Source organism: Scleropages formosus, chromosome 12 (genome assembly GCF_900964775.1).
Source record: "Scleropages formosus chromosome 12, fSclFor1.1, whole genome shotgun sequence".
NCBI classification, from domain to species: Eukaryota; Metazoa; Chordata; class Actinopteri; order Osteoglossiformes; family Osteoglossidae; genus Scleropages; species Scleropages formosus.
Window position 1 is genome coordinate 11220188 of NC_041817.1, and position 14348 is coordinate 11234535.

At 42.3% G+C, this 14348-nt stretch overlaps 2 protein-coding genes across 3 annotated transcripts; one reads left to right on the forward strand and one right to left on the reverse strand.

Annotated features, from left to right (window-relative positions):
- Positions 1-23: 23 nt before the first annotated feature.
- On the forward strand, positions 24-5185 carry ubl4a (ubiquitin like 4A). The gene is made up of 4 exons (XM_018744018.1): positions 24-225; positions 3750-3855; positions 3999-4210; positions 4456-5185. Exons 1-4 carry the CDS (start codon positions 178-180, stop codon positions 4561-4563), a joined length of 474 nt encoding a protein of 157 aa, XP_018599534.1. The 5' UTR covers positions 24-177; the 3' UTR covers positions 4564-5185.
- Positions 5186-7095: 1910 nt separating this feature from the next.
- Positions 7096-11059, reverse strand: rab7b (RAB7b, member RAS oncogene family). Of its 2 annotated transcripts, XM_018744182.2 has the most exons (7): positions 10948-11059; positions 10713-10843; positions 10073-10146; positions 9564-9690; positions 9092-9310; positions 8566-8694; positions 7096-8437 (listed from the first exon to the last, which is right to left on the reverse strand). In XM_018744182.2, the coding sequence occupies exons 3-7, from the start codon at positions 10123-10125 to the stop codon at positions 8348-8350; spliced, it is 618 nt and encodes a 205-aa protein (XP_018599698.1). In that variant the 5' UTR covers positions 10126-10146; positions 10713-10843; positions 10948-11059; the 3' UTR covers positions 7096-8347. The 2 variants fall into 2 exon arrangements, with proteins under 2 accessions (XP_018599698.1, XP_018599697.1); XM_018744181.2 differs by having other exon boundaries at positions 10073-10145; positions 10709-10988.
- Between the last annotated feature and the right edge of the window lie 3289 nt (positions 11060-14348).

Consider the following 14348-nt stretch of genomic DNA (forward strand, 5'->3'; position numbering starts at 1 on the left):
CGTTTCACACACGTCACGTACTCTGCGCCAAGTGCCGCTGTCCTGGGCTCTGCTAACAGGCCGCTAAACTGAGTTACAGGCCACGTTATTAGTGGGTACAGCGTCTTTATCCGTTCGAGTCCAGTTATTCATTTCTATACAGTATTGAAAGATTCCTAAAGCAGGTCGAATGACAAAATGATAGTCACTGTGAAGCCACTTCAGGGAAAAGAGTGTAGCCTACAGGTAAGCCAGAGTCGCAAGACCCCGTTGCTGCCTTTCAGCGGGGGGAAGAGGCCTTTCGCGCCTGGGTCGAAGGCACTGGAAAGAGCGGGGATGAGCGGCCTACCCCTGTAGGAGTGTTGTACGGCTGGTAAAATCTGTAAATTTAGCAAGTTTCATTGTGCTTCTGTACTTTAAGCAAATTCAAACAATCGTGTATTTGTGTTCGTTTGTTTTTATCATGTTACCACCATGGCGTCGTAATTTTGAGGTGTTAAAAAATACAGCTAACCATGATGCCATGATCATATGACATGTGGCATGTCCCACGATCGACCCAAGCTGCTTGACAAATCTGTCAACGATGTGTTCAGCAGTTTTTAAGAAACATGTCATCATGCAGGTGTTCTAATTTTGTGAACTGAAACGGTTGGTTTAGCGAGGAGCGCAGTGTGTCTCAGTGATCCTCGCGCAGAGGACAGACAGGCTCGTGTTCCGCAGTGTCAGACATGATCTGGGTCTTATTATATCCCTACTATCAACAAGGTTATTTGCTGTTTTTCTGAGCCACTTAACATAAACATGCCATTTTACTGCATGAGAAGTTAAACACAGTAATGCTTGTGCTGTTCACTGACTGACGGTTGACAACATCTCGGTCGCAGCTCATGATCAACGACCCGAGTTCTTTTCCGGCTTTCTCCAGTTCTGTAACGTTGGTCTTGAGCGTTTCCAGCTATTCTCCTCTTTATCTTCCAGTCTGAAGCCAAGTTCTTTAGTCTGAATCCCATTTTTACTTTATTAATTTAGCTGATGTGTTTCTTCAAAGCAACTTACACAATCATTGTTGAGCTACCCCAATTTATACAGCTGGGCAGTTCTTACTGGAGCAATTTAGGGTCTATACCCAGCTGGAGGTGGGCTTTGAACCTACCACCTTTGGGTCCAAAGGCAGCAGCTCTCACCAGTACACTACCACTTGCTGCAGTGCCCTTACCTTTAAATGGGATAGCTGGTCTCTCCAGTGAAATTACCCAGCTGTACAAGTGGGTACTTTTCTCCAAAGTGACTTCCAATGAAGTCTACGTAGTGTTACGAACCCACATACCTTATTCACCAAGGTGACTTACACTGCTAGATACACTACTTGCATCCATGGAACACACTCTCACTCCCACTCTATGGGTGAACAGCATGTCTTTGGATGGTGGGAGGAAACCCATGCAAATGTGTAAACTCCACACAGACCGAGCGGGGATCGAACCCCTGTCCTCTCCTACCATCCAGGTGTTGTGAGACAGCAGCGCTACTCGCTGTGCCACCATGCTGCCCATTGCAAGTTGCTTTGGAGAAAAGCATCAGCTAAATTAATAAATATAAATACATATATGCTAAGATGGCCCTGCTGTGTAAACTGCTGTGTGGGTGAACCATCAAACGGTTAAATCGCAAGTTTAATGAAGGTTTATAAATTCAGCAGGACTTCGTCCATTGACAGCAGTGACTGAACAGAGGGAGAAGGATAATTTTGATAAATTTCTTGTAACGTGTTAGTTGCCTCATCTGCAGGTCTGCATCCGTGGTGGAAAGTTATACTTAATTTTTTGAAAACTGATTGATGTTGCATTGAAAAATTAACATGTAAATGTATATAAGAACTTACATCAATTGCAGTGCAATGTTTCTAAAAGAGTTCCATTGCTGAAAGTCTGTCAAATTATGTAATTTTAATGTATGCTGGTATTTAAAAAGCACAAATGTGTAATTAACGCCACTGCTGCTGGAAAAGACCAAACAGCTTGTAACTTAATCCACAATATTTATTTATTTATTTATTTATTTATTTATTTACTTATTTAAAGAAAAGCAATTTATGATTTCTATGTTGTGGCCAACAGGTTTCCCATGCAGGCAACATTTTTCCAGCAATAGCTTTCCACACTGGATATCTTGGATTAGAGAATTTAGAGGCTGACATACATTTTGAAACTTAAACTGGTGCTCATACTTGGTACATAAATTATGTGGACCTCACCCCCATTTACATGAATGGTGTGATTCCATCCTTAATATGCAGATCGTTCACATGGAGCAACTGTAAGCGTCATATGGTTTTAAGGCACTGGATATAGCAATTTTGTGCCACAAAATTCTGTAGACACACTTTGGCAGTGCATGCTTTTTTCAAGCCACTGTTTATTTCAGAACTTGCTTTTAGAAGACTTGTGCAAGATTAGCGAAACAGCTTTAAGACTTTCTGAGCTTGTGCCAACTTAACCCTTGTCATCCCTCTTTGCTAACATTGAAATGCTGAATTTATTTTTGTTATGCAAATCTGCTTGTCTAGAGTACACTGCAAGGGTTATTAAAAGATGTCTACGGAGATGTTCAGAAAAATATCTACAATTACGTCAGCTCCAGTACCTCAAGAAAGATGGTAATTAAGGAGTTGTTGATTATGCATTCATGTAAATATTTGGTTCGGAAATCAATTTAACCTTCTAATCCAGAGTTGGAATATGTCAGCAGTAGACGAACTGAATGCACTGCTCTTTTTTAAAATAAGTTAGGAATCGCTGGAGTGCAAGAAGCCACAGTACATGAGGTTTGTACTTTATTATCTCATGCATAAAATCCACAGTTTTAAAGGTGAATTTGCATAGACAAACTACATTATTTTGAGTCCATTTACCTAAGACCTGCCTCACAGCAGTACCTTTGCAGTGTGCTTCACTTTTAGAAAATCCATTGTACTCCATGTGCTAAAGATGATCTGAATCAAAAATTTCATTTATATGTATATATCCAACTCATATTGCCAGATTTCAAGTAGAAAACATGACAGATTGTTAAAAATGGTTAACATTAAATAAATGTAAGCTGACTTTCATCACACCCTTGAATGCTGAAAATTAATCTGCTTTTAGTGAGGTTATTTAAAATAGATGCAAGATAGCTGTTTAGGGAGGTTGGATGTGAGAAATGTAGAACTCCACTTTTTTCCTACCTGTAAATTTTGTAATCAGCAGAGACAAGGAGGATTGTGGCAAGTAGATAAAATGTTTTCTTGGTTGCAGTTTAATTTTCAATAGAAGACTTGGCCGTTCTAAAATGTTATGCAGAGCCATGAGTTACTAAACTGAGTTTACAGGCAGAAGTAGTTTTGGTTCTTTGCAAGACTTTTAGTGCTGTTGCTAAATTATGGTATAACTGGGTCATTTTATGTGGAATAAATCTCCATAAAGACATTCATCATTCTGGTTAATTACTGAAGACATCTGTAAAAGTCATTAGTTGATAAGAACCAAATTAAATGGCTGGACTTTGAAAAATGAACCAAACTTCACCTTACTATTATTGCATAGAACTTTACCTTTATTTACCATATTGATTTATTTTACAAAAATCTATTTTATGAAAGCTGTCTGTTATGACATTCTGACAGAGGGAGATTAAAATGTGTATACATAATGAATACTGTGAGAGGGATATGCAGATGTTACTACAAAAGGCTCGATCAAGGACATTTATTTATTTCTCATCTGCAGGTAACTGAGAATGAGAAGGTATCAACTGTAAAAGAGCTGGTCTCGGATCGTTTGAACATACCACCGAGTCAACAGCGGCTTCTTTACAAGGGGAAATCTCTAGCAGGTACAGTTTTGGACACCTAAAAATAAACCATAATCAGAAGCTCTTTGGACCCATGTTCTTGCCACTGCCATTTGCCACCCATACCTTTCAGAATTTGCAGTTCAGTGTTCGGCATGTTGATAACGTGTTCACTTTTCTGCCAGACGAACACAGACTCAGCGACTATTCCATTGGACCGGATGCTAAGATAAACCTGGTGGTGCGGCCAGTAGGAGAGCAGGCTGGAGCAGCAGGGGGAGCCAGCAGCAACAGCAGCAGCAGTAGTAGTGTGGGGGTGTGGCAGGCTCTCTCAGCAGTGCTGGCCAGACATTTTAGCCCCACAGATGCAGCCAGGGTGCAGGAGCAGCTCATTAAGGTAGAACTTCCGGAAGGAACACCGTGCTGCCCACAACTGCCTGCCTCCACAGACACTCAGCCTACTGCTGTGGAGATGGCCATACTCAGTGTTGGTCTCACCACGCTGGCTATCGGCTCAGAATGTTAAGAACACTTCATGCTACAGTATATCTCTCATTACACCATAATTTGGCATAGGGAGCAGAACTAGTGATCCTGGGTACGTGTGCATGGGGCTAACTTAGTGTCTTGCTTTTCCCCAAGGACTATGAACGCTCGCTCCGGCAGCTCAGTCTGGATGACATCGAGCGCCTGGCTGACCGGCTGCTGCACCCTGACGCAGAGGGCATGGACACCTCTTACATGGACTAAATCTCACTGAGGGATACTGATCTGGGGCTGTGACTGTCCACTTTAAGTTGTGATGAACTGCCGAGAATGGTTGGGAGGGGACAGTGCAGCAAAAATGGACTTTGAATTATTAATCACAAGAGATGGGCATATAGTCTTATCTGTACCAGCTTAATGTAAAAAGAATGTGCACAGAGGAGTATGGTTTGCTCAGCTGCGAACACTGCAGAGCACCTCACTATGCCCAGTGCAAGGGTTCTTGGTCTTGTACACTATACAAGCTGTACCCTTCAACCCACAATCCAGTGTTGCAAGAATATATTACTACTGTTGATCAAAGATGACTCCCAGATAGTCAGAAGACAGAGCTGGTCACAATCTGATAAGTATGTCCCATGATCAGTTGAACTACATCCATGAAGTATAATTTAACTTAATGTTTTAAAAAAAAAAAAAAAAAAAAGTTGAAGTAGGAAGAAGACAAAGGCAAGACGAAGACGATAAAGCTGCAGTTCGCATGTAATGGCACAGGTTTATGTGTTTTCTGGTGGCACAAGCTGTCCCTTTATGTTTTGTATTTGTTTATATACATAAAAAAAAATAGAGAACTGTCTCCTTTGAGATTAAAGTGTTTGGAGGATGATTGTATGTCATTATTAACTAGTGCGGGGGATAAAGCACCTACCTGTGAATGCGCAACACCATTTTTTCACTGATTTGAAGCTCAGTCCTCCTACATTGAGCAAGAAACTCATGTAAGTTAAACCTTTACATGTTTTGTCACACTTTTAACTTCTCACACATTATAAAACATCCTGTCTAGTGATTTTTTTTTAATTAAAATTAAATTGACCAGTCCAGTGTTACCATCTGTAATAACATCCAGATCTCACAGTGGTATGGTGCAACGGGTTTGTAGCTTTGCTAGCCAGGTAACAATTCAGCAAAGCAGCCCCCCACCTTTTTTGTCAAAAAATGGCATGGCTATAAATCCTTAGAACTGCATGCAAGTTGGTGGGATGCAGCTGCACAGTGAGTTTGGCCTGTGCCTGCTCTCGGGTGGGTCTGGGATTCAAGTCCTGCTTGGGGTGCCTTGTGACGGACTGGTATCCAATCCTGGGTGTGTCCCCTCCCCCTCCAACCCTGCATCGCCGGGTTAGGCTCTGGCTTGCCGCAACTCTGCTCGGGACAAGTGGTTTTGGTCAATGTGTCTGCATGCAAGTTATGCAGCTTTGAACTCTTAGTGCTGACCTTGATGCCAAACTGCTGCAAAATAGATCTGTGCTTGAATGATTGTGACTTAGTTACATTTTATTCATTTCTTTATAAATTATTACAGCAAAAATGGCTGTTAGTCAAATGATGAGACATGGAGAGTGAGGCACTTGCGTTAAGAAAGGAGCTTGCCTGCCCGCTCACCTCAGTAGTTCTTGTCCTTTGTTTTTGCACCCATCGCCCAGATTCTTTGTGCAGGGCACAATATTGTCAACAAGGTTGCCCTTATGTTGCAGTGCTGTTCCCCACCCCATCTGTCTTACATTTCTTCCTGATGTCTAAGATTCCTAAGATGCCACTCCAGCAGTGCTGTAAAAGACCAGTTCTGTGATGATCCTTGTTAAAATGTGAAGTGGCCAGTATGCCAGTCTTACTGATTTCTTTTTTTGAAAGATAGGATACAGCTCAGCTTGCATGAGTTTTACCACTCCTAGGAAATGTGTGCACTTCTAAAACAATATACATCTAAGATCAACTACAGAGCTAATTATAGCACAGAGTCCCAGATCATGTTATGCTTGGTCATAAGTAAAACTGAGTTCCTTATAAGGACAAAACTTTATTGGCACTGATGACATTTAAATTGTAATTACTGTGCACTGAAATTTAGCTGTCTCCCCATTGACCCATTACAATGGTATGGTTGTATATTAAGCTACTCAGCCATTTAATGGTGTGTTATTTATACAACAGCATTTTTGCCAGAGCAATTTGGGGTAAACCTTGATCAAGGGGGCTATGGCAGGAACAGGGATTCAAACCCCAGTGACTCAGTTACAAGAAGGTAACTAATCAAAGATTATCACAGGTAATCTTCAGTAACCAACTAGCTATTACAGGTTTTTACTAGCAAGGACTATATGTAGTCAGCAATACACAGCTGGAACCTTACAAAGGTAAAATGCAATATCTTGGCTGTTAAGATGACTGTATTATGAGTTATGAATCACAAAAATTGCTCAGAAGATTCCTTCACACAGTCCAGTCAAATACAACCAGCCTACCAAAGACATGTCATGGAATACAAATGATTGTATTCCATGACAATGAATTAAAAGCCCTGTCCTACTCTGTATAAAGTATACACATTGCTTTTGGAGAGTTCTCCCACTTGTGAAAAGCTAGTAGGTAAACAGGAGTAAACAGCCAATACCTTATAGTCTCTTCTAGTCCCAGAGGTACATAGCCCATGCCCACAGAGAGACACAACACTGGCCTGAAGTGAAGCTAGCAGTGGTTAAAACTGGACTTGTCTGTAAAAAGACCTCAGAAGCAGTTGTTCATAAATTTTTTTTTATTTAACTTGCTTTTTTCCATGGAAATTATATTAACAGGTGATATGGCAGCTTTGCCAAAAGATATGGCATTATACTACATACAATAAAGTTCATTTTGTTTTAATATAGGCATATATAAAACCAATACAGATATTGATATACAGTAACTAGATACACAAATACAAAACAAGGAGAGAGGAGGAAAGGCTGTGCTTGCAAGTGCAGTGTGGAATGAAAATGCTGCTCTTTGCTTAGAGTTCAGCAACAGATATTCTATCACACATTCCTCTTTGTATTTGTGTCAAACTAAGACAAGCAAAATGGGGGGGAGAAATAATCTTGAATAGCAGTGGTTTCTAAGAATTTGGCAAAAAGCCTGCTTGTGTTCTTTGAGGTGTTACCGCAAAGGAATGAGGGTGAAGGGAAAGCAGAGGCAATGGATGAGGCATAAGCCAAACTGACTGGCAAATGACATGCCTGTAATAACTCCACATACCAGCCTTTTCTCAGTGTGTATGTTGCCTTACTTGTACTTCTGATAATGGTGTAAGCAAAGACTGCACATCCCTCCTCAATACCCATCTCCAGCTCTTCCCAGGGGAGTTCAGTTGCTACTCCCACATGCCATGTTATCATGGTTTTTACATACAACTTGCCAAACAAACTTTCCTGTGTGTTCCTTTACAACATGCAATTAAACAGATGTGTACAGTTTAAGGGCAGATACTACTATTCTAATGCATCAGCTATGATTCAGGTAGTCAGAATCAGTCTTTCAGCCACAACAATAATGTGACAAAAAAAAATCCAAGATTGAGGATGATGCAAGGCACGCTAATGAAAGACATACTCATAAGACACTGGTGTGCATGACTGTGCCCTGGACAGAATCTAAAGAGGGGAAAAAGGTTTTATAAATATATAAAAAAAATCTGCTACAAATGAGAACTGCATAAAATGATTGGAGTTGGGTTATCAGCATTTCAGAAGTAGCAATAAAATAGTGATGCCTGGAAAGCAAAGACTATGCAACCGTTTTTTGTTGGTTTCTAAATGTTGCTCCGTTTGTCTAAGCCTAAAGTCTTTTGGGAGAACACTGTAGATAAAAAAGTGTGAATGTACATATGTATATTTAGTGATTTTTGCTTTTGATCCAGAATCATGTCAGATGAAAAAGGATGTCCACCTGTGTAGTAGCCCCTCCCCTCATGCCTCTCCCTGCTCTTCCATTCTCCTGTTTTCCCAGCACATACTCAGCAGCTGCAGCCATCGCTGGTTGAGGCTGGCTTGTCATCCCTCAGTTTGATCTGATCTGGAAAATCATATGTGTCTACCTCTGACTCCTGCAGTGGAGGGAAGAAAAAGGCAGCGCAAGACTTTCTTCAGAGGGAAAGTTTTCTGTAAATAGTCCTGGGAGGTGAGCAAGTGCTACATGGGTTAATACAAATAGGATGGGCTAAAATCCACATACCTGTTTGAGGGCATTGCGGGCGATTGTCTGAAAAGCCTGGTCCACATTAATGGCTTCCTTAGCACTGGTCTCAAAGTAAGGGATGCTGTTCTTGCTTTGGCACCAGGCCTGAGCTCTCTTTGTTGTTACCTGTCCAAGCAAAGTAAGCAGTGATGTGTCAACAAAAAAGTGCTCTGAACCTAGTATGGTGAAAAATGTATCGGTGATGCCAAATGTAGAGACCCCCTGGCTTAGTGTGAACTGCCATAACTGATGGCTGAAGTGCAAGAGTAACTTTATCCATTTGTTGAATCACTTCCATAATCCCCATGTGGATAAACCATTTATAGAGCATAATGCACATCACCAAATGCAGTGTTATGGAGATATGATTTAAAACACAGTACAAACAAATTCAACAAGATTAAGTCAAGGACATTGTTTAGGATCACTGTACATTTGGCAAAGTTACAATCAAATTTTTGCCCTACACTGGTAACACCCTCCAAGCAGGCTGCCTGGCAGAATCTTGCCTTTGGGCACAAACCTGTCTGTTCTCCAAATCAATTTTGTTGCCGAGCACCACAAAGGGGAAGTTCTCTGGGTCGCGGGGGCTGGCCTGAATCAGGAATTCATCCCTCCAGCTGTCCAGGGTCTTGAAAGTGTTGGGTGTGGTCACATCATACACCAGCACACAACAGTCTGCTCCACGGTAGAAGGCCACTCCCAACGACTGGAAGCGCTCCTGACCTGCCGTGTCCCAGATCTGACCCACGAGAAAGATTTTCGGAGTCTTACACGATCAAAGCACATCACAGGTGTTGACAAGAAAAACTGCATTGCTACCCAACAGAACACCGTCAACAGGATGACATCTTAGAAAGATGAAGGAAATTTAATTCCTTTTGGATGTTTTTGGAGAGAGAAAAATCTATTAGTCACCAAAGTGAGTCAATATCGATAAAAGTCAGAAAATCTGACCTGGGATAGAGTCAGGAAGAGGAAGAAGACAGACAAACCTGCATAGTGACCAGCCTGTCGTCAACCATGACCTCTTTGGTGAGGAAGTCTGCGCCAATCGTAGCCTTATACTGGTTGCTGAATTTCTTATTGACATACTGGTTCATCAGAGAGGTCTTACCGACCCTAAGCAAAATGACATTTAAAATTACATAGTGACAGCCTTATAGCACAAATCACTTCGACACAACCTTTCTGTAACCGATAAACAGACGCTAGTAGCAGCTACGAGTGTAGCGTTTAGGGCTGTTGTCCAGCAATCTAAGGTCCCCAGTTCAAACTACCCTGTTGCCATGGAACCGCTGATAAAGTACTTGCCCTGACTCAATGGAAACAGGAACTTAAATACCATGCTGTACAAGAAAAGTGAACATCAATAATATCGTATACTTATTTTCACATCAGCACACTTATTTAGGGTATAAATAAAGCGCAAGTTGTCTTGGACGAGGGAGGTGTCAGCAAAACAAAGGTGAAGGTGAGCAGAGCTCAACTGGCACCGACTTACCCCGAGTCACCCAGTATTATGACCTTAAGGAGCACCTTCTTCCGAGAGGACATGTTGGACCGGTGGGTGGGAGCTGAGGGACACAAGACAAACAAGTACATGCAGTTTCAACACAAAACCACTTGCACTCCCCTTAAAAAAAAAAAAAAAAAAAAAAAACCCCCTCCACACAGTAAAGTAAGAAAGCCTGCCCGGTAGGCTGTGTGAAATGAACAACACAGTCTTCTCAATCTGAAAGTGAAACTAGGCTAGCAACTTAGCTAGGTCCTAGGACTCCCGCCGGCTACGGTAGGAGCGGGCGTTTCACACAAAGCCACCGGACTTTTTAAGAGCCTGGATATGGCTAGATATACATAATAAATGTATGACTGTACACGTAGGAGTTCGGCGAAGTCAGCAAGTGCACCGTCTTCTCAGTCAGTGTGCGGCAGGTTCACGGTACCGTTCCGTTCGTTCTCTCGGTCTCCCCCTCTCGCTGCACCCTCCTGCTCCTCAAAACTACTGGCTGCTCTCCGCACAGTCACCGTTTGGGAAATCATGTAACGGTGTTGTATACAGAACTGTATAAACCCGCAGCGCTGCTCAGAGCTGGATGTGGATCATATTGATGTGGAGCCGCCGAACCCACGCACTCACCGACGACGGGCTCTGCCGACCGACGAGTCCTCTTCTTGCTCTTCCTCTGCCCGCTCACACACGGACACCGACGCTAACGCGTGACACGTGACACGGCCAGCCCAGCAGCGGGATTCCCGCAGATATCAACGCGCGCTGAATAAGTGTTTAATCAAAATAATTATTAGACCGCAAACAAAACCGTACTGAAATGACAAGAAGGAAAGACAAGAGAAGCAAAGCGCCGTAAATGGTCCTGCCTCAATATGGCTGCGCAGAGTCACGAGGGCTTGACGTTGCAGATGGGGAGAACAGGACCCGGAAATTCCCCGCGCAGCGTCTGGAGCGCGAGCGCGAAGAGCGAGAGCGAAACCCTGCGGGGCGGAGGAACGGAGAGACGGCGAGCGACGGCGAGCGACGGCGAGCAAAGCCGCGCTGGGAGCCAAAATGGCGCTGGCGGATCCACAGGCTGGGCGGAAGTGCGATGTGCGGAGCTGTGCAGCTGCGGGTTGTGGGCTGGGAATGGAAAGGATCTTGCTTCGAGCCTCGCTCTTAATACAGTGCTCTGATCGGGGGTGCCTATTGTTAATTAACTGAGTGTGAAAAGGCCTTGCTTGATAAGTTACACACGCTGCATTCTAATTTTCCATGGGAAATGATGTTAGCTAAATAAAGGTCAGTTACATCAAAGAGCCCTATACTTCACTTTACAGTGCCTTTTTTGGCCATTTGAATTTAGTCAGATTTGATATGTTCTCATTATTATTCTCATCATCCAATTTACATTCATTGCTCCACCTGTTACTTTCCAGCCCTTAACACATTCCATACTTATGCTTCATCGTAAGTCACAAGGGTTTCTGAAGCTACGCAACAAGACTGATCACTTTTTAACACAGTGATTTACACACCTCTCCAGCAACATTTTGTAGATTTCACTCTAAACATGTTCCAACATTTTTTTGTTCTCCTACATTCATGTACGGTGCATAAAAGCAGCTTGTACTAGTTCCAAGTAATAAATATTCTATAAACAATTAGCATCATAATTCATTATTCACACAACTCAGTTTAAGTATCAGTAAATGAAGGGACTTGATTCTGTATAATTGGTTTTCTATGATGTCTTTCCTGTCTCAATTCACAGTTTCCACCTGGCTGTTTTGAATCTATAAGTGATCAGTTACCAGAATACTTACATGGAGAAAACACACACACACACACACACACACACACACACACACTGTCTACAACTACTTGTCCCAAGCAGAGCCTAACCCAGCAACACAGGGTGCAAGGCTGGAGGGGTAGGGGATACACCCAGGACAGGACACCAGTCTGTCACAAGGCACCCCAAGCAGGACTCGAACCCCAGACCCACTGGAGAGCAGGACCCGGTCAAATCCACTGCACCCCCACGCCCCTCCTATGTGTAAAACCTTTATATGTATTTTAACTCATATTGCAAAATGTATTTGACAGGCGTATATTGGACTACTCACTGTCCAAGCTGAGTAACAGGTACAGACATATTCACAGTTATAGACTGGATTTCTTTGAACGTCACAAGACAAACAAAATAAAGCCTCTTGTGAGTCACAGGCAGACACGTCCTGAAGGAAGTACATTGTACTAAAGCAGACAACCATGAAACTATCTCATAATTCATGCTGACAAAACAGAATAAGATTCTTGAGAATGGCACGGTTTAAAAAGTTCCTCCTGAAAGAAAAAGACTGTTGAAGTAAGATCATTTTGAAAAAGTGGCTGTCACGCATTAGCTCATGATGCATGTGATTTAACATTTTTGGCTCATTGCACAAAAAAGATCGGGGGGCGGTGGCACAGTGGGTTGGACCGGGTCCTGCTCTCCGGTGGGTCTGGGGTTCGAGTCCCGCTTGGGGTACCTTGCGACGGACTGGCGTCCCATCCTGGGTGTGTCCCCTCCCCCTCCGGCCTTACGCCCTGTGTTGCCAGGTAGGCTCCGGTTCCCCATGACCCCGTATGGGACAAGTGGTTCTGAAAATGTGTGTGTGTGCGCACAAAAAAGTTCAAAGAGAAACCATAAAAGCAAATCACATCCATGCAGCTATAAGTGAAAACTTACATTGCACATAAAGATCAGCAAATAATATAATCTTTGAAACACATTAGAAAAATGTATTCACATAAAGAATTATATGGTGACATTACTATGGATCATACATTTTGAAAGGGAGAGTAAAACATGAGCTGAGTTTGCCCTCTGGTGATGAAATGAATACAGTATAGACCAAATAAATAAATAATTAAATAAGATCAGCATATAGCCCTGTTTGTAAATTAGAACATTTTTAACTCAAGAATTCAATATTCAGATGCTTTGTTGGTTCACAGATGAGGTGTCACCTGTTCACTAGGACACTAATAACAAAAAAAAATCCTTAACTTTTAGATTTTTTATATAGTATAGGTGTATAAGACCTGACAGCTCTCTGCAAGGCATGTGAGTGGACAGCTGGTAGTGTAATGGTTACCATTACTGCCTTTGGATTCAAAGGTTGCAGGTTTAATCCCTATCTCTGGCTGTAGTACCCTTATGCAAGGTACTTACCCTAAGTTACCCAACTGTATAAATGGGTGAAAAATTGTAATATTAACACTGTAAGCTGCTTTGGAGAAAAGTGTTGAGTAAATGTATCTGTTTTGTGTTTCTCGTCCTCAATCAATTCTCTTTAATAACTTTATTCCAAGTTTTGCAGAAGGTACAGCTAAGCCAATTTGCTGGTTAATTAATATTAAGAGGCTGAGTACCTTGTCTTGACAGTACAGCTATAATTTTCAGAAATTTATTGGCTGAGTAATCCAATTCACTAATGATCTCTACATAAACAAAATACGTACACATACACACTGAAACCGCCTGTCCCAAGTGGGGTCGTGGCAAATCGGAGCTTAACCCAACAACACAGGGTGCAAGGCCAAAGGGGGAGGGGACACACCCATGACGGGATGCCAATCTACCGCAAGGCAGCCCAAGCAGGACTTGAACCCCAGACTCATCACAGAGCAGGCTCCAGCCAAACCCGCTGTGCCACTGCACCCCCCACGAAATATGCAGTATATGCTAAATTATGTCTTTGTAGCTGTTCAGTCATGCTGCAAGCTGTCTTACTTGATTGTCATTTATTTATATGTATTAGAACTATAATTTTGGATTATTTTCAGTAACCTTGTTTAATTTTGTTCAGTGCTCTGTGTCACTTTGGAGAGAAGAACACTGCATAAAAACAAATGTAATTGAGCTGAATGCCAAGGGTCATCTGGAAGACCTATGTAAACAGTGAGTAGTGGAATGGGAAGTGTGTTGACTGCCAGTCTTTGGACCCATATGATTGTGGCCATGAAAAAGAGTGATGCTACTAGAACATATGACCTGCAGTGAGGTGATGACCATTTTGGCTCAGAACAGAAAAGTTCTTCAGTCAGAAGTCCTGACTCTTTCTCTACAGCAGTGCGCGTTCATATACAGTGCTGCTAGAATTCACGTGAACCTCTTTTGTTCCTTAGTTTTACCACAAAATGAGAAGCAGTCTTTCTCACCTGAGATAACAGGTGTGTAAAAACCAATTCTATATGTTGCTTTAGAGGAAATCATGTGTGTAGTAGAAAAACGGAAGTA